This window comes from Suillus plorans, assembly GCF_016647745.1.
Source record: "Suillus plorans strain S12 chromosome Unknown HD556scaffold_15, whole genome shotgun sequence".
Taxonomy (NCBI): domain Eukaryota; kingdom Fungi; phylum Basidiomycota; class Agaricomycetes; order Boletales; family Suillaceae; genus Suillus; species Suillus plorans.
In genome coordinates, this window is record NW_024537399.1 from 106190 (window position 1) to 133578 (window position 27389).

The window sequence follows — 27389 nt, forward strand, 5'->3', positions numbered from 1 at the left end:
TCGGCACCCTAAACGACCAAAACTATTAGAAAAGGACATCGTAACACCAAAGTACATATGTACCACAACTTTGAGCGCCGCCTCAAGGCTCCATACATAGATTTTTTTGTCTGGTCCAGCGCTGGCAATGTATTTTCCATCGGGGGACATGGCGACAACCCAGAGTTCGTCATCATGCAAGAGTGGATCTCCGACTGCCTGATTGTTCTTGAGATCCCAGATGCGAATGGAGTAGTCCCTTGATCCGCTAACAATATAGCTTTCATCAGGGGTAAGACACAAGGATTCGACGCCGTGAGTATGACCCCGAAAAACGACGAGTTCGTGTCCATCAACAGTCCGCCATTTTCGGATGGTGTTATCAAGTGAGGCAGAAAAGATATGTGCGCCATCCTTGGACCAACACAATGACGTCACTCCGTTGTCGTGTCCCTCGATCTCAATAAGCAGCTTGCCGTCCCTTGACCACACGCAAATTATATCGTCCCCACCGCTCATGAATTTGTCGCCTTGTGGAGAGTATTTGACGGCTCCGACCCATCCGTGACTGGTCTGTATGAGTGGTACTATTTGTCGACCAGTATCCGGGTTCCAACGTCGTATGGTGCCGTCTTGCGATCCACTTGCTATCTCCAAGGAATCGCGAGACCAATCGAGGCAAGTCACTGCAGCGTCGTGCCCCTCCCATGGGTCGCCGATCATGCTACCCTTTTTTATATTCCACAGTCGCAGTCTGTCATCTACACTTCCAAAAACGATCATTGTTTCATCCGGAGATACTGCCATCGAGACTATCCCTTCCCCGTCGTGATTCGAAGGCTTTCCTACTGGCTTTCCGTCTCTTTTCCACTGACGAATTGAACTATCCCAGGAAGCGCTCATTATATTGCCACTAGTACCCAAGTGGGCGAGGCTCCATATGCAGTCGGAATGACCCTCGATGACGCACTCCGGCATCAAGCTTCCTGCACGACGTTCTGGCTTAGGTTTCTTCCACGACGTGATCTGAGTATTGTGGTTGACGAAGTACGACCGACCGAGTGGTGAGATGTGCCATTCCCATCCGGGATCAACGAGATCTTCAGGATCATCTATGTTCAACCGTGAGTTCGTCAGTCCGTGTCGCAATTTCATCCCTCACCTAGTCGCACTCCTGGTAAAGGTCGATTCCACGAGACCATCACAAGCGTGTCGTCTTGATATAGTGTGTTACCATTGGACGCCTTAAATTGTTGCCACACAGGAGGAAGCGCTTCATTCCCCCCTGCTTCTGATTGAGTAAGCTGGTGGGTATCATAAGGTGACTTCTGACCTTCCCAAAGTGCGTCCTGATGGTGTTGTGCACCATATAACGGAAGACCATCTGCGCTCGCCAGAAGAGGTACAATAGGTGTTAGTGGGTTGAATAGCATTTCTCCTTGTGCTCCTCTCCGTTGTGCTGATGTGCTCGACTCGCTGACTTCGCTGAGCATAACTCTGATCAAGAAAGGACGCTACGCTTTCAGACGGTTGGACAATGAGGTAGAGGCTGATCTCGATAACGGGTAAAATGAATAGTCAAGGACGAGAAAAGACGATGGGGGTGATTTTGCATGCTGTATTCGCGAGCGCCTATCTTACACTGCATGCTAGTGGCAGTGTTGTTGTTGAAAGTGGCCTCGGTTCGTTCCGTGTCGTCGTTGTACAGTGTGACACTCGGACGAGAGGTATTTGCCAAGGAGTACTTGGATATGGGTCTCACAGGTTCGTGCATAAAGATGGACCAGAGAGGGTGTGGGTGTGAGTTGGACGAAATTTGATCGCGCAAACGAAGTCTTGAAGTTTTGGACTCGCGCCGGAATTTGTGTTTGCAGAGGGTAGATCGGACACGCCGGTACGTTGTTAAGTCAGGCGGCGGCCAAGCCTTAAATTACATAAGCTGAAAGCCTCCCGCGATCGCAAATTTCGTTGAAGCCACTCTTGAGTTTGAAATTTGAGCATCTGCTGTCCCGGGTCTTCTGTCTCAACCTCACTATTATTGTCCCATCATCGCTTCCGCTTCTGTCGTTTGGAGACGATGCCTTTATCCCTCCGTTGTCTAGCATCACAAATTGCAGGGTATTCAACACCAAGATGTTCGCCTGAGTGAGTCGTTAGCAGCTTCTCGTCAAAATCGCGTAGAAATTTGAAAACGCGTCATGATTCTTCTGATCACGTCCTTCAGGCTCTCAGGCTCATGTCCATCGCCTCTATGCGAGAATTTTGGCTGGTGTCAGTGCAAGATCACCTGGTGAGATATTTGATGGTGAGCTGAACAGTTCTCTTGTAGCCGTTCCAATTAGGCTGGTGGCTCGGTGTGACATGAATTTGCAATGGCACAGGTGGTGGGACCATCTGGGCGTGTTTTTCGAGGGGACCGACAAAGACCTGAGGTCGGATCAGTATTCGCGAACTAGTGTGCTGGGGTGAGTGTCAGCGTTCTGGGCGGAGGATTCCATGCCTCCCGCCGTGACCGCTCTATACTTTTCTACTTTTGAGGCTCAAGAACAACACCCATCCCCCATCCTTCCTCCGAAAGCACGTACAGAGCGATGACGTTTCCTTTTTTTCAATCAGGACTGACCCTCTGGTAAACCATGGCGAGTCTAGGTGAGAAACTTGTGCGATGCGATGTGTTTCAAAGAGGTTGTTCAGAGCTGTTCAGAGGCATACAAGACTTGGAGCTGATTCAAACGAATGAGTCAAGACTTTCGGAACAATCAAGTGTACCTGCCCACTATCAGAGGAAAGGTCCGAACTTTGTCGGCAGGGACCCGTTGATGAGCCTACTGGTTTTGCGAGCACAATATTAGTGTGCGATTGGGTATGAGTACTTCAAGAATCAAGTTCCCTCATAACTTTAGCGACCAGTCATCACGTGCGGTTAGTTCGACTTCCCACCACCACTCTCAAACAAACGCCCCGTCAGTAATAACCATCACCTGTACTATGCCATATCACTCAAATAATAACACCTTTACACTCCACAATGAAAGGAGAGTGGCACGTTATGCAACACTGTCGATACTATGGAAGGACCACAACCAGATAAAACATTCGCAAGTTCAATTGATAAAATCTTAATCTACTAGTAACCTCTCACGTCAACCACATATAGTATACGAAAGAAAAGATGCAAATGACCCCAAACGATTCACTTTTGAACGAAAAAAAAAGAATTCGACTATTGACTTCGAGGAACGAAGTAGATTCTAAGTCAGTTCACGCCGTGGTAACATTGCGTAGTTGTAAAGCTTTCGGCCTGTGTACAAAATTAACACCGCAAGGTCAATTGGATTTGAGGCGAAGCAAGGCTTACACGAGGCACCTGGATGCACTACATGTGAGGTCAATATGACGAGGTCTGATATGAAGCATTGAAGCCTTACTTAGGCATACAAAGTTGTAGTCTCAACCGCTGCGACAGTAGTAGTCGCGTCCTGTGTGCAATATTAGTAATTAATATCGCGATGCCAATCCATGAATTCGACATAAGGCTTACACGTGGGTGGTTCTGGGTGATTATGTTTGAGGTTAATAACATAACGGGGATTGGTGGTACCAGACACTTACATTATGTATCGTAACGGTGGCTACACATCGTATGTGAGTGAACAGTATTAGATTTTGTGCGAAGTCAGCCTCACCTGGGGAAGCATAGCTTGTAGTAACAAAGGCCATCAAGGCAAGCAGAACATAGAGGGGAGCAGAAGAGAAGCGAGTGAACATGATGGTGAGTATATCTGTATCTGTTGCGCTGTCTGATCTGTGACGATGCTGAAGTGAGAAGCACACAAGCTCCAAAGGATGCCGTTTAAGTATTCTTCCTTGGGACGTTGGGAACCTAATAAAACAATTCCAGCGTATCTGATAAGTATTTTACCTTTTGATGTCATAATGGTGTCACTCGCTTCCATACAACAGACAGATCACTGCTACGCCGGCCACATTCGATGCGACCCCTTGCCACGAATTCAATTACTATTATGGATCAATACAATAAAATCCTTATTGAGTAGGTCGGTAAGTTATTCAAACATTTGATGTCATACCGTGTCGTTGGGGGGCTCCTATCGTCTGCTATAGCAGCGCCTAACGACGCGGTAAAAAGAACCCTACTCAATAACGATTTATGAGTGGTAGTCAAATTAACGTTCTGAAACGACTGAGTCGTTTATCGATCCATATAACAAGTTAACGTCATGATGAATCCGTGGCAGGGCGCCACATAGAGTAGGGCCGGTCGCCCACCTAGCAATATCAAAATTATTAGCCCCGCTCAATTTGCGGTCGATTTTGCCCAGTTTATTGTTCACGAGTGATATGTTTTGATGGCAAGCAAGATAAACTGATTTGAAATTGAGTGCCTCAGTTGTGTTTTTACAGTTCATTCGAAATGGGAATTGCGGAGCTCACATAGTGCCGAACAGCTAATAGTCCTCCTCGCAGACGTTGGGTGATGTCTTGCCACTCATCATGACGCCACTATTATGGATCCAGCCAAGGGACTTTAAGAGCTAATTATTAGAGAGCTTATCGACCCGAGATAGTGCATTGACAGGCATCATATATGAAATCAACAAGAGCGCACTCAAAGCCTCAATTGTTATTCATTTTCGCGAGGAGTTTAGCAAGTCTTGAAGAGTGTTGTGTATGCCTTGTGTCCACACCCCAAGTTCCTTCTCCAACGACACCACTGTTTCGCGAATATTTCTTCCGAGCTCACCGCCGTCGTTGTTTCTGCCAAAACCGATCATCAGTTCATGTCTCGCACGCACTAGTGTTTCGTATGCAGCTTTGAGTCGCGCGGGGCCGGACGGTAGGGAGGCGATATTCGTGGGTGGTGATGTGACCGGGCAGGGTTCATCAACGGCCAAAAGCTTCCCGAGCTCTGCGAGGGCGACGGCACGTACAGGGTGGCCATCACGGAGAATGGCGGATAGCCCCATATAGTGCTTAGCTGCGATACGGATCGTCTCGTCCAGCAGTTCTTGTGCCATGTCCGCCGACAGCGAAGACAAGAGAAGTGATTTATGGAGTCCGATCAAGGGCAATAACGGGTGACAAGATGGCGTCAGGCCGGCAGACACAAGTCTCGGAATAATATTGGTCGTCAGCTGTAAGGCCTTATCATGATCTGTAAGGAATTAAGATTTACGTGGATGTCTTTCCTACGCAACATGAGGGACGAACCTGTATCTTGAATGGAAGTTGCCTTCGCCAATGCTTCTTGTCCAATATGAAGAGCGTCCGTGATAAATGTAGGTGTAGCTACAACTGCGCGGCATTTCACGCATTGGCATGGCTCGCTTTCTGTTATAGATGCAATGTATGAAAAACCATTATTGCAAGTAAAGCGCCGACCGTTCTCACCGTCACTGGGCGCAGGGCACATCCCTCCACATGACTTTGGACACCATATGGACTCACGAGGGTCTATTATATTGTCGTCATGGCATAGTTCACACTGGCATGTGAAGTCATATGTCTCCTTCAACGCAGCCTGTCTTAGAGAACGAGGCAGGGTGGTGTCGATGTAGGATGTCAGAATCTGACAGCGATCGCTGGTTAGTGAGAGCGCTTCGAGTAAGTGGTCTATACTCGCCTCCTCATTGGGTGAAATGTCTCTGAGCGCAATTACTTGCATCTGCGGCTCCTCCGCGGGATTTCGAGAAGATCGAGGAAAAACTATGACTGCACCGGGATCACAAGAATGGTTGAAAAGCGCAACAAGCGGCGAGACCGACACCCCCACTGGTGTCAACGAGGGTGAAGTTAATGCGAAAGTATTCGTCACAAACTGCCAGATACTAAGTATGCGATTCCTGATGCATTCTGTGAACAGTGCTTACTCTTGAAATTAAATCAGCAAAGTCGCCCGCAGATAAAATGCCAAACTCCGATAAATCTCCAGGAGAAGACAAGCCAAGATATCGAACCAGAGAGTGGGCAAGGTGGGTATTATTTTCAACGACATGAGGTTCCAAAGAATGTCGATCTAATCCCACCTCAATTATAACCTGCACTTGAATGTGATGCACGACTCACGAGACTGTAATGCATCAATTTCCTTTGACTGTCGTGCTGTCAGCGGTGTGAGCCATTAAATACAAACTCTTACCCACCCAACTACTATCAAACCCTTCCTTCTGTTTTTGCCACAAAATTCTACCCAGGCACCTGACAGCATCACTTGGAACAGACAAGTTTTTCGATGGTGCTGACTTGGCCCATTTCGTCAATGCAGAACATTCGAGTCGATGAAGCGACCAGTCATTTGTCTGACACGTCTAATACTGAGGAATTAGACCAGTGAAAAAGCGCTTTATGGTATAAGTGCAACTAACTGTGTTACAATACCGAACTGTGCGGCATCTGGTACACCTCAACAATCCCGAGTTTGACGTGGCAACACAAGAGGAGCAATGCGAGTCCAGATACCGGCTAGCTAGTGCAAATGAATACGGCCTTAGTGATATAATAACAGAACCTATGTCGTGTAAGCGATGTGTGGCTCAAGAATCAGATCTTGCAATAAATTTGCTAACCAGCTTTGATTAAATTCCTGGCCCATAAGCCTCTGCCTGATATTTCTGATACCCGCATCTCCACATTTTCTGGTATGCCGTGGTACACAATGCCTCCATTGCTGGGAGTTGATGTAGTTGGATCATTAGAATGTATTGCTTTTGGAATAGTTGTGGAGTGGGACTCTTTGGAATTATCGGTGGAAGTCACATACGATCTTGATGCCTTAGATTGCCTTTGAGATTTCAGACTTGTAAATGACATGATACATACGACCTAGTAATGCGGTGACCCATAACGCATTGGCTGGTGCCTGTTTGTCACTGTTTACGACGGTACCTTCTGAATTCAATAAATCCAAACAAAAACCAGCTTACTAATTAGTAGGATGAAGTCACAGAAATTACCCTCTGAGGTTCCAATACTACTAATGATTGTACCAAGTTGTTTTACCCCTGGCCAAGTTCGCTGGAAAATTCTAGAGTTGGAAAAACTGGCGCGGCGCAATCATGCAGTAATGCCAACAGACACTACAAGTTGGCAGTTTGTTTGTACATGATTATATTTTTGAAACTCAGCTAGGATCTAATTGCACCACAAGTATATGTAGTTCATCCAACAAAATGCCTACCGCAGATTCAGTGTCAGTGTTCGCGGAAGGGACTTTCGAAGAACAGGTATAGTTGTACTCTCCTCCTTAAGACTTAACCCTGATATTCGGTCAGATACAAGAGCTAGTGGATTATGCCACTCGAAGTAGCCCAGAGGATGAACGTGCTGCTGCGTTGCAATCTTTCCGAGATATTATTAAGCCAGATGAAGGAGCTAAACCTATTGAAGAGGATCAGGAAAGAAAACGGAACGCGTTGACCTTTGTGCTTGATGGGACGAAAAGCTTGGGCGATGGATCAGAACAAGGTGTGTCCGGGGATCCTCCGCATTTTCTGCAGTGAATCAGATCTGATTTTGAAACGCAGAAATCGAGGGTTACTTCAACCTTCTCTTCTCTCACCTTCTGACACTATGGCCGACCAACTCACCGGAAATTAAACATTACGTCTCCTCGCTCCTGGGTGTTCTTACTTCATCACCTTCCGAGCATCCATCAGTGAGATATCGCGTGTAAGTACTACGTTTTCAGGACATTTGTGCAGGATGTGTGATCGGTTCTTCAACAGCATATCAAATTTGTTCAATGCTACTCCTCGTAATTCAGCCCTCCGCCTACCTATTTACACTGCGTTACTAAAAGTAGCCGCCAACAATGGAGAGCTCGAGACTTTGCGTCTATCCAGAAAAGATGTCGAGAAGTGGTTACAAGAATGGGATATCTCTGGGGAAGAGCGTAGTCAATTCCTCAAGTCCATTGTCGATGCATTCATTCAATCTGGCCAGCCGTACGTATCATTCCATCTGACTGATGAAGGTTGTAATTGACATTTTACTCATACAGGGAAACTGCTTATCATCACACGCTTTCCTATGTTTCTTCATTATCATCCTCTTCGCCTGAAAGTCAATCCGCGGCGGTCGATGCCATAGCCTTAGCATTGCGCTTGCCCAGCTTATTCGACTTTGACCCATTGTTCAAGTTGGACGCTGTTGTATCAGCGAAGGATCACGAGCTTTTCTCGCTTCTGCAGGTGTTTCTGAATAATGGCCTGCCAGAATTACATTCATGGCTCGAAAGCCATCCCACTGCTCTCGAAAAATATGGTAGGTCGTTCATTATTATTGATACCACATATTTGAACTATTCACGGGCTTGCAGAACTCGACCGAGCACAGCTTGAGCGTAAGATCCGTCTTCTGTCATTTGCGTCACTGGGTTTTGCACACGTCGGGCATGACTTGCCATATTCAGAGGTCGCGTCGATCCTGCAGATCGAGTTAAGTGAAGTAGAGAAGTGGGCGATCGATGGTACGTCCTCTTGACATCCTGTCATTTATAATTATCTCAGATAATCTTTCAATAGTGATCCGTACCGGTCTTCTTTCGGGAAAGCTCTCGCAGACCACCCAATCTCTACACGTTTACCGTTCGTCAGCACGCACGTTTGAGCGAGAGCAATGGGAGGCACTGGAAAAACGTCTTGTTGCGTGGAAGGCAGGCCTAGCGAGCGTGCTGGAGGTTGTTATTAGTGCACAAAAGCGCGGTAACGGTTCGGGTGTGGGTGAAGTCGTGCAGCAGGTCACGCAGACAGGTGAGAGCGTTCAGGCTGACGCCACGTAGCCTACATCAGAGTTCCTCTGGTCAGCGAATCAATGCATGGTTGTTAACTGCAATTTGTGGGAAAGCTGGTAGAGCTCATTGTCGTTGATCTGAACATGACTTCGACTTCCATGCCGAACGTTCAAAACTCTGCCTACTCAGACAAGCAAACTTTGGTTTGGACACTATACACGCCCGGGGACGTTGATCACATCAATATTGCGCAGCCAACATCAAGCGACTCCATCCCTGTTCTCGTCAGTCATGCAATCATTTGTCACTACTGGTACTTTGCTTGAGAGTGGTACTAAGCGCTAGGCAGAGCATACATATTCGATGTGTGTATGTACCCACTCAAACGAATATCATGTTATTCCACTCACTGACAAGACGTATATCACAGACCAACGTGCATCGAACTGCCTCAAGATTTGCACCGAAGTACTTGATCTGATGGTAGCATAGCCATTGAATGCGGTGGCAGCAAGGCACCTGCAACTACAGCATGCAAAACTAACCTAAATAGCAGCTCTCTTCATCACCTTCAGCCCGTATCTCTCCCTTCCCTCGATTGCTGAGTTGGCGCAGTGATTCTCTGTCTAGTCTGTCTGTACAACGTAACATCCTTTATCGATCAAGGTCATGCCACACGAAGAGGCCGAGTCAAGCACGTCAACGAGACGGGGAGATGCGCCATTGCACCCATCGATATATCGGACGAGCGCGAAATATCCACCACCATATGGTGCACAGCACCGCCAGGACGCACTTTGGGAAGGTGAGCAGCTACCTTGTGATACACCCCAGCTTACTCAATTAGCAGCAGGCGGGAATGAAGCGCTTCCTCCTATGTGGCATCAGTATAAGACGTCCTCGGATGGTGAAACACTATATCAAGATGACACGCTCCTGATGGTCTCGTGGAACCGACCTTTACCAGGAGTGCGACTAGGTGAGGGATGAAATTGCGTGAAGGAGCGATGAACTCACCATTGAACATAGATTGTCCTGTAGATCTCGCGATTCCCGGATGGGAATGGCACATCTCACCACTGGGTCGGTCCTACTTCGTCGACCACAATACTCGAACCACGTCGTGGAAGAAACCAAAGCCAGAACGTCTGGCAGGAAGCTTGATGCCGGAGTGCGTCATCGAGGGTCACTCCAAATGCATATGGAGCCTTGCCTACTTGGGTACCAGTGGCAATATAATGAGCACGTCTGACGATAGTTCGATTCGTCAGTGGAAAAGAGACGGAGAGCCAGTGGGAAACCCTTTGTATAGCGATGGGGGAGGGATACTTTCGATGGTAGTTGTCCCTGGATGAAACAATGGTTGTTTGTGGAAGTGTAGACGGCAGACTGCGGCTGTGGAATATAAAGGAGGGCAGCATGATCGGCGACCCGTGGGAGGGGCATAATGCCACAGTGAGGTGCCTGGATTGGTCTCGCAATTCCCTGGAGATAGCAAGTGGATCCTATGATGGCACCATACGACGCTGGAACCCGAATACTGGTCGACAAATAGCACCACCCATAGAAGCCAGTCACGGATGGATTAGAGTCGTCAAATACTCTCCACAAGGCGACAAGTTCATGAGCGGTGGGAAGGGTCCGATTTGCATATGGTCAAAGGACGGCAGGCTACTTATCGAGATCAAGGGACATGACAGGGCGGTGTCGTCATTGTGTTGGTCCAAGGACGGCGCATACGTCTTCTCTGGGTCGGGTGATCACACCATCCGAAAATGGCGGGCGATTGATGGACAGGAACTCGTCGTTCTTCGTGGTCATTCCACAGCTGTCCAATCCATTTGTCTGACTCCCGATGAATGCTATATTGTTAGCGCATCATATGACTGCTCCATTCGCATCTGGGATCTCAAGACCAATCAGGCAGTTGGAGATCCACTCTTGCATGATGACGCACTTAGGACTGTTGTCATGTCCCGCGATGGAAAATACATTGCCAGTGCTGGACTAGACAAAAAAATCTGTGTATAATCCGACTTTGATACAGGGCAATGATTTCTTCGGCAATGATTCAAATCGCGCACCTCGTCGCGCAGCTCCGCCTGCGAGCTCATATTTCTTCCATTGGCGCAATTTGATTGGTTCACTCCGGTTCAGTACCCAACCTCCAAATACGCCTCGACCATCACCTCGCGAATCCCGACATTGGAATTTCAGCTTACTCCCAGTAAGAAACTCCAGTCGCACCGTCGATGTAGCGCCCGCTCGTGATGAAGATGTGAGTGACTTGTCCTCCCTCCAATTTCGTTCCATTAAAATACATTGCAGAGATATGGCATTGTCCCCGAAACTGATGCGGAAGCGGCTGCAGCTATGGAACGTACGAACAACAACCAGGCCAACAGTGCAACGCAATCAGGTCAACCAGCAGGGGCACGACCATCTCAAGCACAGCCAATCCAAACGCAAGCACAAGGCTCAACTGGCGGAGCGGAAGACTTTGTGTATGGAGGAGTGAACTGCTGTGGATTTTTCTTTGGTCTTCGTCGTCCTGCTTCGCATCAGTCATGAAGGATGGACGACGTGTGGTACGCTCACACTCAGTTCAGTCCTCCTTCCCCCGCACCTGTGTCTGACTCCTCCCATAATCAATATTCGCCGCCGTGACTGTCACCCACGCACTTGGATCCATCTCTCTTCGTGCACCTACTTTTCTTCGCTCGGGTCCACGCCACGTGTTGACAACACCACTGGGGAAGTCGGCCCCGTTGTCTGGAATGCAGCTTTTGGTGGTGCAATGGTCTTCTGGGCGGGGAGCTTGATATTTGCTGGAAAGGCGACCCGTTGAAACGTTGAAGTTGGATTTCGCGCAGCATTGAGTACGTACTGCTCAAATCGTACACAGATTGTTCAACATGTGTTTGTATAACTCGGATTTCCATCGATATGACTACACTGACTACACGAAACTTACAAATCCGTCTCTGTACGAGTGTGTCTTGTCCGATTTTCACTAGGGTCGAACGTTGGGACTTGTCTGGACAACTGTTAGCATTTGCTTACGGCGAATGGTGGATCCGCATCAAGGGCATGAAGCATCCCCTTCAATGCAAAGCAGAGCTTGCTGCTGCTGAGCAAGTCATAAAATGCAAGAGTCTTCCTAAAAGTTTTCCCTGATATTCCAGTTTGCGTCAAGGTCTGGTTTCCTTACATGGACTTTGACTAATGTTTTCGACGGAAACGAAACTCATTGGGTCAAGGAAAAGGGACATTCGAGTTCGGCCTACTCTTTGAGTTCTCTCTGGCACGCTTCTTGAAGCTCATGTATGTGTAACGTCCCCACCGGTCGCGTCATATTTTGGATCAAAGAGAAGAATTGGCACGTGAAGGCAGGACATCTCACACGCCTCTCTTCTACTCTGAGACTACTCATACTTACTCACTCTTAAGCCTCATGAATCACAGCTCTACGACAAGCAGCAAGCCCCGAACGATCATGCAATGTATCACACCTTCACTGCCTAGCTTACTGGGAATTTAGTACCTCCCACCGACCAACAAACAGCTGAGACCCCATAGCGCTATTTTCTTCACTTTACAAATACATTTATATTTAACTTTATATTATATTTCTGCATGTCTCGCTCAAGGTAAGCCCCTCCCGCTATTAATCGCATTAGCCACCTGACTCGTGTTCGGGCGATTAAATGCATATCTACAAGACATTTAAGTCACCCGGTCCCCATCAGAAACACGCACTCACCGCTCATAACTGTCCAGATACAACTCTTCGTCACTACAAGTCTTCTTAAACGCAGGATGCTCAAAAAGCCTCCCTAGCCAAGCTTCAAATTTGGTTCCTCGCGGCATTTCAAACCCGCGGTAGTGTTTCAACGCATTAGTCGCTCTGAATATCCCTAGAGTCACGACCTTGAGTGTCTTCCATTACCATCAATGAGTAGAAACTAAGACCCACATGGTGCGACCATGACGTCCGCCCATCCCAAACCGCCACCTTCAACCCAAAGCCCTGTCCCCCCCACCTCTCTTTCCGCTCGTTCGAAAAGCTCGACTAATGATTGAATAGCTGCGTGAAACTCTTTCCCTCCAGAAATTTGCGCCTCTGGATCTTGAGCTTGAAGATACTTGTAAAACGCGGGCACGAGCGTTCGGCTGATATGATCTGATTGGAGCCGGACGAGCGCTTTCGCATCTGGCAAAAGAACACGATATATGTAAGTGAGCGCTTGAAAATTTATGTTGGGTTTCACAAACATGGATCTGTTGATGGCGGGAAGAGGCTTCTGTGCGTTGACTTTGCAGCGATACTTGGTGATCATCACCCAGTTTTAGCAATGTTGGGATTCTGTGTGTGGGATGAAACGCACTCTTCGAGAAAGTCGAGGATGACGGTGCTTTCGTTGAGCGCACGAGGCGGATTGAAAGTATTGAGCATGAGCGCTGGGACTAGGCCTTTCGGCGAGACGTTTAGTAGTTCTTGTGATTTTTGATAGGGATCGACTTCGTCTGCCATCCATCAAACAAGGCAAACAGTCATTGTCATCACCATAGTTGTTGCATCAATGATCGGCACGCTGACTCACAATACTAGATTATCATCACCCTCGATCAGTCTGCCCTTCATTCAAGTACGACTCGCGGAAAGATTCTCTCACTTTGTAAGGAATCTCGAGATATTCAAGCGCAGTCCATACGCGTTGTACGAATGGGCAAAAACAGCTTGCGAAGAGTGTGATGTCTTGGTCTTGAGCGTGTTGTTCGACAGTTTGGAGAGCTGGTCCGGTGCACGAGCGGTGGTAGACTTTGCCGGAGTCGGTCATGGCTGTTGTGAGGGTCAGGTTGTTGATGACGGTGGGTGATTGGGTGCCGAGTACTATTGCAGAATCCCTGGCCCGTGCAGGCATAGGGTTCAAAGATTCTCAACGTGGAAAGCTAGGTTCTCAAATTGATCTGGGACTGGTTTAGGAATCTAGAAGGCGGTGGCTATAGCATTATGTTTGTGTGAAAAGTATGAGCTTGCGAGGTAATAACATCCTGAAATCACTCTGTGAGCCACGTTTGCGTTATGGCGCGGCGCCCTAGTCTCGATAATCAGATTTTTGAATTTCATTTTCCGGTTCAGTGGTCCAACTCCAACTCCAAGGCATAACTCATCCTCAAGATTTATGCACATGGAGGACAAATATATGGTGAGACCTAGATCTAGATGCACATACAACGGACATTCATCAACAACCATTGTCAACCAAGATCAAAAGCATGTGGAATTTATTTCGAATGCGCCGCGTCACGATCGACCACCTGGCCGCCCATAATATGGGCCCCACATCTCAGTTTCCCGTGTTTACTGATTTTTGACGGGGGCATCACATGTATTGTGGTAGGCATATTCAGTTTGCCTTCAAGGACCTTCACTTCGCGGCGTCGTCCCTGATGGGCTCTACGACATGCGTTCTAGTTCTGATACATGTAAGTACTACATTTTGAGCACACTTATGCGGGCCGTGTGCTCAATTCTTAAATAGCGTATCAAATTTGTTCAATGCTACTCCTCGCAATTCAGCCCTCCGCCTACCTATTTACACCGCGTTACTAAAAGTCCCCGCCAACAATGGAGAGCTCGAGACTTTGTGTTTATGCAGAAGTGATGTCGAGCAGTGGTTGCAAGAATGGGATATCTCTGGGGAAGAGCGCAGTCAATTCCTCAAGTCCATTGTCGATGCATTCATACAATCTGACCAGCCGTACGTGTTATTCCATTTGACTAATGAAGGTTGTGGTTGACATTTGACGCATACAGGGAAACTGCTTATCATTACACGCTTTCCTATGTTTCTTCATTACCATCCTCTTCGCCTTCCCCGGCGATCGATGCCATAGCCTTAGCATTGCGCTTGCCCAGCTTGTTCGACTTTGACCCATTGTTCAAGTCGGACGCTGTTGTCTCAGCAAAGGATCACGAGCTTTTCTCGCTTCTGCAGGTGTTTTTGAATAGTGAGCTACCAGAATTACATTCATGGCTCGAAAGCCATCCCGCTGCTCTCGAAAAATATGGTAAGTCGGTTCATTATTATTGATACCACATACTTGAACTATTCACGGGCCTGCAGAACTCAGCTCGAGCGGAAGATCCATCTCCTGTCATTTGCGTCACTGGGTTTTTCACACGTCGGGGACGACCTGCCCTATTCAGAGGTCGCGTCGATCCTGCAGGTTGAGTAGAGAAGTGGGCAATCGATGGTACATCCTCTTGACATCCTGTCGTTTATAATTATCTCAAATCATCTTCGAATAGTGATCCGTACAGGTCTTCTTTCGGGAAAGCTCTCACAGACTACCCCATCTCTACACGTTTACCGTTCGTCAGCGCGCACGTTTGAGCGAGAGAAATGAATGGCACTGGAAAAACGTCTTGTTGCGTGGAAGGCGGGCCTCGCGAGCGTGCTGGAGGTTGTTACTAGTGCACAAAAGCGCGGTAACGGTTCGGGTGTGGGTGAAGTCGTGCAGCAGGTCACGCAGACAGGTGAGAGCGTTCAGGTTGACGCCGTGCAGCCCGCATCATGGTTCTTCTGGCCAGTGAATGAAGGTCATGGTTGTTGACTGCAATTTGTGGGAAAGCCGGCGAAGTTCATCTGAACATGACTTTGGTTTTGACGTCGAACGTTCAACTCTCTGGTTATTAAGACGAGAAGACTGGTTTGGACACTATCAACGCCCGGGGACGTTGATCATAGCAATATTGCGCAGCCAACATCAAGCGACTCTTCGCCTGTTCGCATCAGTCATACCGTCATTTGTCACTACTGGTACTTTGCTTGAGAGTGATGCTACGCGCTAGGCAGAGCATACAGATTCGATATGTGTGTGTACCCGCTCATGAACGAATATCACATTATTCCACTCGCTGACAAGACATATATATGTAACAGACCAATGTGCATCGAACTGCCTCAAGATTTGCACCGGACCACGGTACCGATGGTAACACAGCCATTGACATGCAGTGTCAGCAAGGCGCCTGCAACTACAGCATACAAAACTGACCCAAATAGCAGCTCTCTTCATCACCTTCAACCCGTATCTCCCCCTCTCCCTCTCCTCGATTACTCACTTTGCGCAGTGTTTCTCTGTACAGTCCGTTTTTACAGCGCAGTATCCTATATTGATCAAGGTCATGGCACACGAGGAGGCCGAGTCGAGCACATCAACGAGACAGGGAGAAGCGCCATTGCACTCATCGATATATCGGACGAGCGCGAAATATCTACCACCATATGGTGCACAGCACCGCCAGGATGCATTTTGGGAAGGTGAGCAGCCACCTGGTGATACCTACCAGCTTATTCAATTAGAATCAGGCGGGAATGAAGCGCTTCCTCCTATGTGGCATCAGTTCAAGATGTCCTCGGATGGTGAAACACTATACCAAGATGACACGCTCTTGATTGGCTCGTGGAATCGACCTTTACCAGGAGTGCGACTAGGTGAGCTGTGAAATTTTGAAATTGCGACAAGCAGCGACGAACTCACCATCGAACATAGACTATCCTGGATATCTCGCGGTCCCCGGATGCGAATGGCACATCTCACCACTGGGTCGGTCCTACTTCGTCAACCACAATACTCGGACCACGTCGTGGAAGAAACCAAAGCCGGAACGTCCAGCAGGAAGCTTGATGCCGGAGTGCGTCATCGAGGGTCACACCGAATGCATATGGAGCCTTGCCTACTTAGGTACCAGTGGCAATATAATGAGCACGTCTCGGGATTGTTCGATTCGTCAGTGGAAAATTGATGGAGAGCCAGTAGGAAAACCTTTGAATAGTGATGGGGGAGCGATAGGTTCGATAGTAGTATCCCCGGACGAAACGATGGCTGTTTGTGGAAGTGTAGACGGCAGACTGCGACTGTGGAATATAAAGGAGGGCAGCATGGTTGGTGACCTGTGGGAGAGGCATAATGGAGCAGTGAGGTGCCTCGATTGGTCTCGCAATTCCCTGGAGATAGCAAGTGGATCAGAAGACGGCACCATACGACGCTGGAACCCGGATACCGGTCGACAAATAGCATCACCCATAGAGACCAGTCACGGATGGGTCAGAGCCGTCAAATACTCTCCACTGCAAGGCGACAAGTTCATGAGCGGTGGGAACGGTCCGATCTGCATATGGTCAAAGGACGGAAAGCTGCTTGTCGAGATCAAGGGACATGACAACGATGTGACGTCATTGTGTTGGTCCAAGGACGGCGCACACATCTTCTCTGCCTCATACGATGAAACCATCCGAAAATGGCGGGCGATTGATGGACAGGAACTCGTCGTTTTTCGGGGTCACACCAAAGCTGTCAGATCCCTCTGTCTTACTCCCAATGAAAACTATATTGTTAGCGGATCGAGTGACTATTCCATTCGCATCTGGGATCTCAAGCTCAAGACCAATCAGCTGCAGGCAGTCGGAGATCCACTCCTGCATGATGACGAACTCAGGGCTGTTGTCATGTCCCACGATGGAAAATACATTGCCAGTGCTGGACTGGACCAAAAAATATATGTGTGGAGCTTGGAGGCAGCGCTCAAAGATGTGGTGCGTACATATGCGCTTTGTTGTTTAATTTCCAAGCTTTCTAATGGTTCTGACCATCTAGGGCGCAGATGATGGGAATACAAAGCTCAAGGCAAGTCTTCTCTACTTCTCTTTCACACTGCATCTCACTTTTTATCAGGGACGTCCAACCCAACCAAGAGTCGTGCGGCAACCAATTAATGTAAGGAACCTTTTCTTGTATGTTTCGCTAAATTCTCAAGATCCATCTGCACTTCAAACAATAGGCCATTACCAAAGGCTCGGCGAAATACGTTAGTATAATTTTTCGTTCTTCAGCTCTTGCTCATCCGAATTTGATACAGGGCAATGATTTCTTCGCCAATGATTCAGATCGCGCACCTCATCGCATAGCTCCGCCTGCGAGTTCATCTTTCCTTCATTGGCGCACTTTGATTGGTTCCCTCCGGTTCAGTACCCAACCTACAGATACGCCTCAACCATCACCTCGCGCATCCCGACATTGGAATTTCAGCTTACTTCCAGTAAGAAACTCCAGCCGCACCGTCGATGTAGCTTCTGCTCGTGATGAAGATGTGAGTGACTCGTCCTCCCTCCAATTTCGTTCCATTAACATACATTGCAGAGATATGGAATTGTCCCTGAAACTGATGAGGAAGCGGCTGCAGCTATGCAACGTACGAACAGCGACCAGGCCAACAGTGCAACGCAATCAGGTCAACCAGCAGGTGCACAACCATCTCAAGCGCTGGCAGGGGCACAAGGGTCACGAGCACGATCAACAGAGACACACCAGTCAACTGGTGGGAGGGGAGATGTTCCCCACGAAGTCACTTGTTGCGGATTTTACTTTGGTCGTCGTTCCACTTCACGTCAGTCATGAAATCATCTAGAAACTCTGTTACTCTGAACGTTGTCATCTGTGTTTATGCATCAAGCAGCTTAGATATAAGTTAGCTCGTTTCGTCCCATGTACATACGCAACGACATTGATGTATTTCTCTGATTAAGGGACGCGTGATTGAAGCTAGCATGAGGTTGTGCCAGTTTCTGTGTAGCTCCCGCGTAGAATATCCGAAAGGCACAGGAGATCGAATACAAAACAGGGTCAGAGTGCAAAAGAATACTAATACTATAGTTTGCACCGGCGCTATTGAGTTTCGCTGGTTCGTTGGGATATGATGGCGAAGAGCTGCAATGTGAAGAGAAAAGGGCACAGTAGAGGGCTCGGGCCTGTGCGCATAATTGGAGGCTGGCCGGGAACTAGTAGCAGGTGCTACTGGATGGGCACTTCGGAACTGACAATGTTGGAGTCCGGCATTCGAAAAGTAAATTCAAAAGCGTCAAACCTGCTGCCAGAGAGCGTGCAAAGCTCAGTGCCGAAGTCTATACCTTAGATATATCCCCTTCAAGATGCTCTGGATGGGGCAGTTGAGTAGAAGGTTGCTTTGTTATTCTACGCCCGATAGTTGGATGCTCTTTCTTTGACAGATTGTGCTCTGGTGCCGACTCTGTCGGAAATTTCTAATTTTGGTTGGCATGCCTTAAAATGGATTGGAAGGCCTCAATTTACTGGCGGCATTACAACTCGCTTGGAAGGGAACCCGAAAATTTTGGAAGCCGCTTAGAAGCAATATAGAGGGTCTTGCAAGTGGGTCCCAAGACCATTCCAATGCAAGGGCAAGATTTTGACCAATGCTCTATATACCCTAATTGGAATATCATTGGAAGCGACAAGTATCCTTCCAAGGTCTTGAAATTACACAGTCTTTTATTCAATATAATAATAGCACTATTAATAATAATATTGTAAAATTGCTCCCAATTGCGTTCCAAGTGTTCCTCAATCACTCCTGTTTCGTTTTGAAATAATAATTCTGGTGGGGACAATTTTTGAGTTGGAGACAATACAAATATGATATCAGTCTTACTAACCTTGGACAAACGGATGGATGAGACTCGGAGAGGCAGTTGATGACCAAATCCCATTCCTAGCGGCGTGTTCAAGGAGACAGGAGTGGTTGGAGGCAGGCACGACGGCAGCACGACAAGTCCAAGGAGACGGGAGTGGTTGGAGGCAGGCATCAACGGCAGCACGGCAAGTTCAAGGAGACGGGAGTGGTTGGAGGCAGGCGTCAACGGCAGCACGACAAGTTCAAGGAGACGGGAGTGGTTGGAGGCAGGCGTCAACGGCAGCACGACAAGTTCAAGGAGACGGGAGTGGTTGGAGGCAGGCATCAACAGCAGCACGGCAAGTTCAAGGAGACGGGAGTGGTTGGAGGCAGGCATCAACAGCAGCACGGCAAGTTCAAGGAGACGGGAGTGGTTGGAGGCAGGCTTCAACGGCAGCATGACAAGTTCAAGGAGACGGGAGTGGTTGGAGGCAGGCGTCAACGGCAGCACGACAAGTTCAAGGAGAAGGGAGTGGTTGGAGGCAGGCATCAACGGCAGCATGGCAAGTTCAAGGAGACGGGAGTGGTTGGAGGCAGGCGTGATGGCAACATGACAAGTTCAAGGAGATGACAGGAGTGGTTGGAGGCAGGCGTGACAGCAGCATGACAAGTTCAAGGAGACGACGGGAGTGGTTGGAGGCATCGGCAGCACGACAAGTTCAAGGAGACAACGGGAGTGGTTGGAGGCTGCAGGCATCGGCGGCATGATAAGTTCAAGGAGACGACGGGAGTGGTTGGAGGCTGCAGGCATCGGCGGCACAACAAGTTCAAGGAGATGACGGGAGTGGAGGTTGGCAGGACATGAGACAGTCGACGATGACAAGACTTAATTTTGTTTATAGTTGAAATGATATGACAAGTTGAACGAAAGACTTCCAAGTCTTTCACATCAAATGTTTGTTGTTGTTGATTGTATTACTAATCCAATGACATCAAGAACAATCTAAGTACATCGACGAGTGACATGAGACGAAGAAAATCTATTATATTACTTAGTGGTCTTTGATTGGCCCCTTCGCACACCACTGCCACTGACTACTAATGATGAAACCTCAGGTTCAACATTGGCAGGAGCTTGATCTTCTGAAATGTTACTGTCAGCAGCTGCAGCCTTGCCCTTCCGCCTTGGCTTCGGCTTCGGCTTCGGCTTCTGAGCAGCAACAGGAGCTACAGGCTCTGCTTCAACGTCCTCGTTGACTGCTGCAGGTGGTAGGTGCTCGGCCAAAGCTAGACCTTGCATGGCAGCAGAGATTGACTGGGGTCCGGGTGCAGAAGAAGATGCTTTGATGACAGGACCAACCGATGACGTCTGAATCATATTCAGTTCTGGTAGTTCCGCCCCAGTCTCCATTGCATGCTCAAACATTTCTTCCCAGCTGTCACGCGGACCACTCGTCAAGTCACCTAGTAACGTCGAGTCTGAATCAAGGAGAGTTGCGGCAGAAGAAGTGGAAAACAAGGAGTTGTTGAAAAAGGTGAAGACTCTGTCTGCCCAGGCACCTCCAGTCAACAGCGATTGTCGGTAGTAGTTATGGTAGTCTTTGTATGGTATGCGAGATTTGTTGCCAACTTCAACCAACTCTTTGTCACTGGAAAGGACAAATATAGCCTGAAACTCGTATTAAGTGTCAATATTGTGCAGCATAAGAGACAATACGTACGACAATGGCTGCTGCAGCAATGAGACCCGGTGTTACAGCACGTAGCTCCCATATTTTCGCCTTTGTTTTCTGAGTGGGAACTGCATTGGCAGCAAGCGACGACTGGCCAAAGAGTGACGCTTTCAGAATCTATAAATGCTATTTAGTTAGTTCTATTTAGAGAGGGGAGGCAAGAACCTACATAAATGAGTTTTGCTGTTTTCAAAAACTGATCTCTGAGGAGATGGTCCGGACGAGGGAAAAGAATCGGCGCAAACTTCGTGTACTGGCCTTGGGGGTTAAGGAGCAGAGATTTGCAAGAAGGCTCTGTGTCCCATGCATAACCGCGTATAAAAAACTTGGCATCTAAGCCAAAAATGGCTGCCGCACATGACTTGACATCTGAGAGCATTTTGGCACGAACATTATTGACACCTTTCACAAACTGGACAGACTAAGTTTATCATCGAGCGCAATCAAAGATGGGAGGGCTTACATGGGAGCCAAAGTTTTTATGAGCCATCATATTATGGTCAGCTGGCGGTATGAATTGGAAAAGTTCAGCTTTAATGCCATCCTGGATGGATAGCGGTGAGAGCCATCGCTCCTTGCTTGAGAGGTCGATTCTGGGAGGTGGCTCACGCAAGGGGAAAATAGATGTTTCGACCCATAAGCAGTGGGTGATAGAGAACTTGCATCCAAAATTTCTGATGCTGTCTTCCTTGGCGGCAAGGGCAAGATCTTTCTTTGTAAGCTTTGTCTTCCAACCTTTCGAAACGGTAGCCTCGAGTAAAGCAATCTTCTTCAATGATTCCCAGTACTTTCCACGCATGTCAAAAAGAAGTTTTTGCGCGATTTCAAGCGCCTGTTAGTAGATACGATTATTAGTTATTACTACAAACATTGTCTGTGTGTGTCCCCACAGAATACAACACAGGCGACACTCATGCACGTTCTCGCGCCTTGTGCGCGCGCACCTTCCCACGCTTCGCGCGCCACATCCATATCACTCTCGCACCATCGCCTCATGCCCATGGCGTATTGTTCACATCAGAGTCACCCTCGCAATTCACCATGCTATGCTTCATTCCCGCACCTCGGCGCCTAATGCGCGCACATTCCCGCGCCTTCGCGCCTAGTGCGCACTCATTCACGCGCAACTTCCCGCGCTTCATACATACCATGTGATATATCCCTGCACTCGCGCATTCATCGCCCAAACAACCCAAGCATCGTACACGCGTCGCACTTGCATACTATTGCACAAAATCCTCACCACACACGCGCTGAGTGGGGACACTCAGAATTTAAAGTCCCTGGGAGATGTAGAGACTCATGCCTCTCATGGCATGATATGGCAGTATTCACTAGGGAGTACATAGCACGAACTTGTAGCATCACTCTGTGTGCTATCTGCAGCTATCCCTATATGAGGCGCAGCTTTCCCGCGCAATGCGCGCCATGCGCGCACCATTCCCGCGCTTTACGATGTATACGCGCGCGCGCTTTCCCGCGCTTGATCGCCCTATAGCGCCAGCCATCCAGAAGCATCCATCCACTGTCCACCAAGCTCTCTAGTGCGTGTATTTCCATTTCCCTTATTTACATATCATTCCACCTTTATTTATATCATGGACCCTTACTTACATACATATATCTTTACATACCTTACTCGGTAGCGCTTCGGCTCCGCGTGACAGCGCTTAGGCGCCGTATATAAGCGCCAGCATTACATACTATTACAAACTTTCGAACTTTGGACTCTACCTCCCACTTACCCATCTACTACCTAGCAGAATATAGTTGCAATCTATTCCTTGGCACCTCGCACTCACATCTCTTGTTATTCATCATATCACCACTTAAGCAAACTCACTCTTACTCTCACTTGTTTCCGCTCACGCGCGCTGAAGGTGAGGAATCTTGACTGTGGGTGAAAACACTAAAAGAAAGGGGGCTCTACAGCAAGACCTGGATACGAGAATACAACTCGACCCAAAGGACAGCTACTGAGAGAAGTTCCTCGCGAATAAGGTGGAGGGAAACTATGTCAACTAGACGGGCGCTGGTAGACGCGGGAAAGTAACGCGCGCGAAGGCGCGCGTAGGCGATGCGAAGGCGCGCGAGATGCGCGCGTGAGCGAGAGATGCGGAGGGTACGCGCATAAGCGGGCGCGCGCTTGAACGATGAAGGAGAGGAGTCCTTAAGAGAGTAGCAAGGGCACAGGTGTCAACAGTGGAGGAGTATAATCAGATTTCTAGTATTGGAGGGAGAACTCTACACTTTGCAGTATATCAAGATAAGGGGAAAGTAAGTACCAGAACCGAAGGAATCCTCCCTCTATTTAAGAAGGGAGATTATGCTATGCGGCGCGCTTCCGAGCGCGCTCCCGAACCGAGTAACCATATCAACTTCTAAATATATTCTAAGTTTAAATAGACTCTCTGTATGTAAGCGCAGAGGTCGGACCGAAGGTTCGTTAATTCAATGAGAGAGATAAAAATAACGCACCAGTGAATCAGCAAGGACAAAGGACAGAGGGACGGACGGTAGGAGCGCGAAGGCCTATGGAGCGTGCACGCGAAGGGCGCGCGTGCGTGTGCGATGTGCGAGTGAGGCGCGTACGTAGGGCGCACGCGCGAGAGCGCGAATGACTGGTCCTTAGGATGTGAGCTGATACAGATAGGGAATTAAATGGGTAAGAAGGCCGCATATCCGGCATCGAGAGGCGCGAGTCTCTACATCTCCTGGGAACTTACATTCTGAGTGTCCCCACTCAGAGCTATAGCGCGGGATTTTGGACTTGGAGAAATGGTGATAGACAGGGGTCATGTGATCGCGAGAGTAGGGCCGCTCCTTTGATGATCGCGAGCATCGCTGATCTAATCGATGGGGTTGTTGATAAGAGATGGAAGTGTTCTCGCGATCTCTTGTCTTCCTTCTTATCATTACCATCATGCCTCCTTTCACTGCCACTATGCTGAACTCCACTCCCTCTCCAGAACCTGAGCCTGTGGCGCCAATTCACCCTGAGGACGCGCCTATGGCTGACGCTAGCGCGGAGTCCGATACCGACCGCCTTGTCAGCGCTTGGGCGGCTTCCCTGGTCGCATTGGAGGCGTGCGTCATGGTGACGCCAGACCTCAAGCCGGAGCTCCTCGAGGATCAAGAGATGTGGATGCGCGAGTGGCTCTCTGTACTGGTGAGTGTGCTTACATGGCTTGCCTTTTGTGATCTAACATTCCTAGGCAACCATGAACGGCTGTTCCGAGCGCGCGGGTGCATTGAGCGTGGAGCTGGATATGGACAATAAGAGCGCGGAGCTCCTGAAGCAGGGGCGCAAGGGTTACAAGGAGATTGAGGTGCTGGTGAAGGGATGGAAAGCAAAGGCGATCGAGACTGTTCCAGTGGCGCCTCCCAAGCGCGTTGTTCGCGCCACTGAAGCGCCGGGTACCGAGGCGCGCGCCACCGACGCGTCTGGTACTGATGCTTCCATGCAGGTGCGTTTCTCTATGTCGTGTGGGTGTGCTACTCTACTGAATGTTCGTCCGCATTAGCGCAAGGTTGGACGTATGTCTGTTCCTTCGGCGCCTCGCTGCACCAACTGCGCCAGCAAGAATCAGGTTTGCAGAGGCACACCTGGCAGGCGCTGCCCTCCTTGTGACGTTTCTAAGCGCGCTTGCTCCTTTTGTAAGTTGCGTCTTGTCGGATTCTGTTGGCGCGCTACTGATGCCTTTGGGATTAGCTAAGCGCAACAATACAGACGGACCCAAGGCGCGTCCGCGCAAGCCTATGCCCAAGCGCCCCACGGTTACTGAGTCTGCCAAGGAGACTGCCTCCTCTATTGCCATTGAAGAAGATGGTTCTGACGGGTCTGGTTTAGATGTGATGATTATTGATGAGTGCACTGTGGAGGATAAGGTTGTGCGCGCCTCGCGCGTTATCCCTGTGCGCACCGAGGGTCCGTTGGCATCTGGCTCTGCGCCTAAGGGAAAAGGCAAGTACAAGGGACCAGAGGAGGAGTTGAGAGAGGTGCAAGCTGAGACGGCGCGCTTGAGGGAGGAAAATGCGCTTATGCGCGCGTCCGCTTTGAAAACTCGCCAGTATGCGCGCACCCAGCAGGCGGATCTCTTGGCGCTTTCCAACAAACTTTTCGCCATGTCCCAGGAGTGGTCTGACCTGGAGGAGCGCGCCAATGCTTCTCTGAACTAGATACAACCTGTTTTTCTCCTAAGCGCCAATGCGCCTTTGCAATAGATCCTGATTTTGTTGTCCCATGTCCATGTCCATGTCCTCGTCTGATTCACTGGGCTATGAAATTAAGATTATAAGTATGTAAGTAAGGCTCGAGCGCGAGACGAGATAAAGGTACTGCGATGGACTTTACTAGGTTTTCTGCGGGGTGCGCGCCCGTCTTGTCTTCTTCGCGCGCCTTCCTTCATCTATCCCTGCCTTGTTGCGCCGCGCGCGCCGAGGTGATGACGCGCGCGTTTGAATGAAAATTAGAAAAAAGGAAAAAAGGTGCGCGGCGCCGCGCGCGCGTTAGAAAGTGAATGTCTATGGGGGTGATTATGCGCGCGCTATACAAATATGGTAGTTAGTAGTATGTACTTGCGGAATATGAGCGTTTCGGTGGTGCGTTGATGTATTCTAGAGACTGTGGGGTTTGTGTGCAGGCAATGCGCGTTATATGGACGAATGATAGAAAAAGATATCACCGGACGAAACCCGGGGTAAAACTGAGAGTATGTACTTCATGGAATATTTTTGTGTTTTTCGTATTATCTTGTGTTTTTGTTTTATGTTTTTGAGGAGTGTGTGGATGTGCGAATTGATTGGGTGATGTGCGGGTGAGAATTGGTTGCGCGCGCTAATCGTCTTGCACGCGCTCAGGCTCGTCTTCTTCAGGTTCTACGGTTTCATACGCTTCTAGTTCGTCGATGCTCTCGTCGTCCACTCCAGTCATTTGGGTTACCGATACGCGCTCCCCGCTACGTGGGTAGTAAGGAATGACGCGGAACGCGGCGAACCGGAGTTTTGAGATTGCGCCATCCAACTCGGCCAGCATATACGAGCCTCCCTTTGTGCGGCGCACTACGATCATAGGTCCCAAATAGCGCGGCTTCGTCTTCTTGCTCAATTCGTATTCGACCCTCGAGTTGCGTACCAACACTAAGGCGCCGGGTTCGAAATCGTGCGATTTGATAGTCGCGCAGAAGCGCTTCTCAAAATCGCGTATCGACTTGAAGCGCGCCGCAACTACTCTGTCTCTGATCGCGTTAATATCTTCTATGCGCTTCTGTAATTGACGCGCGCGCCATGCTATAAGGTCAGTAGTGGTGAACGCGCCTCGGCTTGGTAAGGGCGCGAGGAACGTCGCTTCAGCGAGATCAAAGGGAAATATTGGCTCTACACCGTGCATCATGAAATAAGGCGATAAGCCCGTCGCTTTGTGAATGGTAACGCGCTCTGCCCAGAACACTGAATGAACCACCTGATACCAGCGGGAATCGTCTCCGTCGCAGGTTTTAATGATGGCCTCCCGGACATCGCGGTGTCGTCTTTCGACTATACCGTTTGCCTGAGAATTATATGGCGAGATGCGGATCGGGTGGATCCCATATTTGCGCGCGAGTTCGTCTACTGTGAGCCTATATGCGGGCGCGTTGTCCGTCACTATTTCTGTGATCGGGCCCCACCTACAGAAGAGCTCTTCGAAAATAAAAGCGGTTAGCGCGTTAGTATTCTCTTTGCGCAGCATGCGCCATTCAGGATACGATGTTAGCGCGCATCGCGCTTGCACAAGGTATTCAAATCCACCTGCTCTGGGCATCTTCATGGTGTCGATGTGCGCTTTGCGGAATAGACCACCCGGTATGGGTACGATTGGAGGAATATGCAACCTCCGTGTTTGGCGCACTTGGCATTCGTGACACGTTTGCGCGTACCATTTGATATCTTCAATGATGTGTGGCCACCAAAAGCGCAGGCGTAGGCGCGCGCTGACCGTATAGATACCCTTGTGCCCTAGATCGTCATGCGCCTCCTTCAGAACGCGGTAGCGCTTGTTTGGAGGCAACACGAGCTGATGTTTGCCATGCGTCGCTCTGCGCCATAGGTTGCTTTCCAGGACAAAGTAGCGTGCTGCGTTGTTGACGAACTTTTCGAATTCTTGATCTGAAACGTCAGTGGGTCTTTCGCGCGAGGTAAGGAACTGTTCTATTGTGGTCATCAGCGCGTCTTGCGCGCGCGCTGTGTCCGAGCGCGAAATATCAGGCTCCGATTCTTCCGTCTGCGCGACATCGAAATATACGCGCAACGCTGGCACGTGCGCGCTCTGCGAAATAAAACATGTGCGATGCGCTTCATGGCGTATGTCTGCCGAAACGCCTGCTACGCGGCGCGCGCGATCGTTCAGCAGTGCAATAGCGAATGAGTATGCGCGATCAATCCAATCTTCATGATCGTCGTCCTCAATGGG

General features: G+C 49.1%; 6 protein-coding genes across 6 annotated transcripts; 2 read left to right on the forward strand and 4 right to left on the reverse strand.

Annotated features, from left to right (window-relative positions):
- Window positions 1–4491: 4491 nt before the first annotated feature.
- Window positions 4492–6642, reverse strand: HD556DRAFT_1464301 (uncharacterized protein). The gene is made up of 8 exons (XM_041308323.1): window positions 6567–6642; window positions 6366–6508; window positions 6144–6308; window positions 6067–6094; window positions 5871–6016; window positions 5392–5818; window positions 5212–5331; window positions 4492–5155 (listed from the first exon to the last, which is right to left on the reverse strand). The coding sequence occupies exons 1-8, from the start codon at window positions 6622–6624 to the stop codon at window positions 4629–4631; spliced, it is 1614 nt and encodes a 537-aa protein (XP_041162667.1). The 5' UTR covers window positions 6625–6642; the 3' UTR covers window positions 4492–4628.
- Window positions 6643–7124: 482 nt separating this feature from the next.
- HD556DRAFT_1267237 (uncharacterized protein) lies at window positions 7125–8779 on the forward strand (the record flags this gene model as incomplete). Its single annotated transcript, XM_041299126.1, has 7 exons — window positions 7125–7223; window positions 7272–7464; window positions 7524–7668; window positions 7725–7943; window positions 8000–8262; window positions 8318–8467; window positions 8523–8779. Exons 1-7 carry the CDS (start codon window positions 7170–7172, stop codon window positions 8777–8779), a joined length of 1281 nt encoding a protein of 426 aa, XP_041162668.1. The 5' UTR covers window positions 7125–7169.
- Window positions 8780–12376: 3597 nt separating this feature from the next.
- HD556DRAFT_1233225 (glutathione S-transferase) lies at window positions 12377–13572 on the reverse strand (the record flags this gene model as incomplete). The annotated part of the gene is made up of 7 exons (XM_041297578.1): window positions 12377–12446; window positions 12495–12648; window positions 12708–12944; window positions 13007–13059; window positions 13120–13258; window positions 13336–13339; window positions 13408–13572. The coding sequence occupies 7 exons, from the start codon at window positions 13570–13572 to the stop codon at window positions 12377–12379; spliced, it is 822 nt and encodes a 273-aa protein (XP_041162669.1).
- A 439-nt stretch (window positions 13573–14011) lies between these two features.
- Window positions 14012–15145, forward strand: HD556DRAFT_1306341 (uncharacterized protein; the record flags this gene model as incomplete). Its single annotated transcript, XM_041299901.1, has 7 exons — window positions 14012–14092; window positions 14137–14221; window positions 14316–14496; window positions 14553–14746; window positions 14781–14806; window positions 14863–14965; window positions 15060–15145. The coding sequence occupies 7 exons, from the start codon at window positions 14012–14014 to the stop codon at window positions 15143–15145; spliced, it is 756 nt and encodes a 251-aa protein (XP_041162670.1).
- Window positions 15146–19163: 4018 nt separating this feature from the next.
- Window positions 19164–19758, reverse strand: HD556DRAFT_1440670 (uncharacterized protein; the record flags this gene model as incomplete). The annotated part of the gene is made up of 2 exons (XM_041306155.1): window positions 19164–19193; window positions 19252–19758. The coding sequence occupies 2 exons, from the start codon at window positions 19756–19758 to the stop codon at window positions 19164–19166; spliced, it is 537 nt and encodes a 178-aa protein (XP_041162671.1).
- Window positions 19759–20256: 498 nt separating this feature from the next.
- HD556DRAFT_1306343 (uncharacterized protein) lies at window positions 20257–21943 on the reverse strand (the record flags this gene model as incomplete). Its single annotated transcript, XM_041299902.1, has 6 exons — window positions 20257–20877; window positions 20930–21058; window positions 21111–21353; window positions 21405–21773; window positions 21811–21815; window positions 21886–21943. The coding sequence occupies 6 exons, from the start codon at window positions 21941–21943 to the stop codon at window positions 20257–20259; spliced, it is 1425 nt and encodes a 474-aa protein (XP_041162672.1).
- Window positions 21944–27389: the final 5446 nt, after the last annotated feature.

Coding starts and splice junctions, on each gene's coding strand:
- HD556DRAFT_1464301 (XM_041308323.1), bottom strand. CDS start 6,624: ATGCGGGTATCAGAAATATCAGGCAGAGGCTTATGGGCCAGGAATTTA. Junction 6,509..6,566: donor CAGGAATTTAATCAAAGCTG/GTTAGCAAATTT, acceptor TACACGACATAG/GTTCTGTTATTATATCACTA. Junction 6,017..6,066: donor AATTGATGCATTACAGTCTC/GTGAGTCGTGCA, acceptor AGGTGGGATTAG/ATCGACATTCTTTGGAACCT.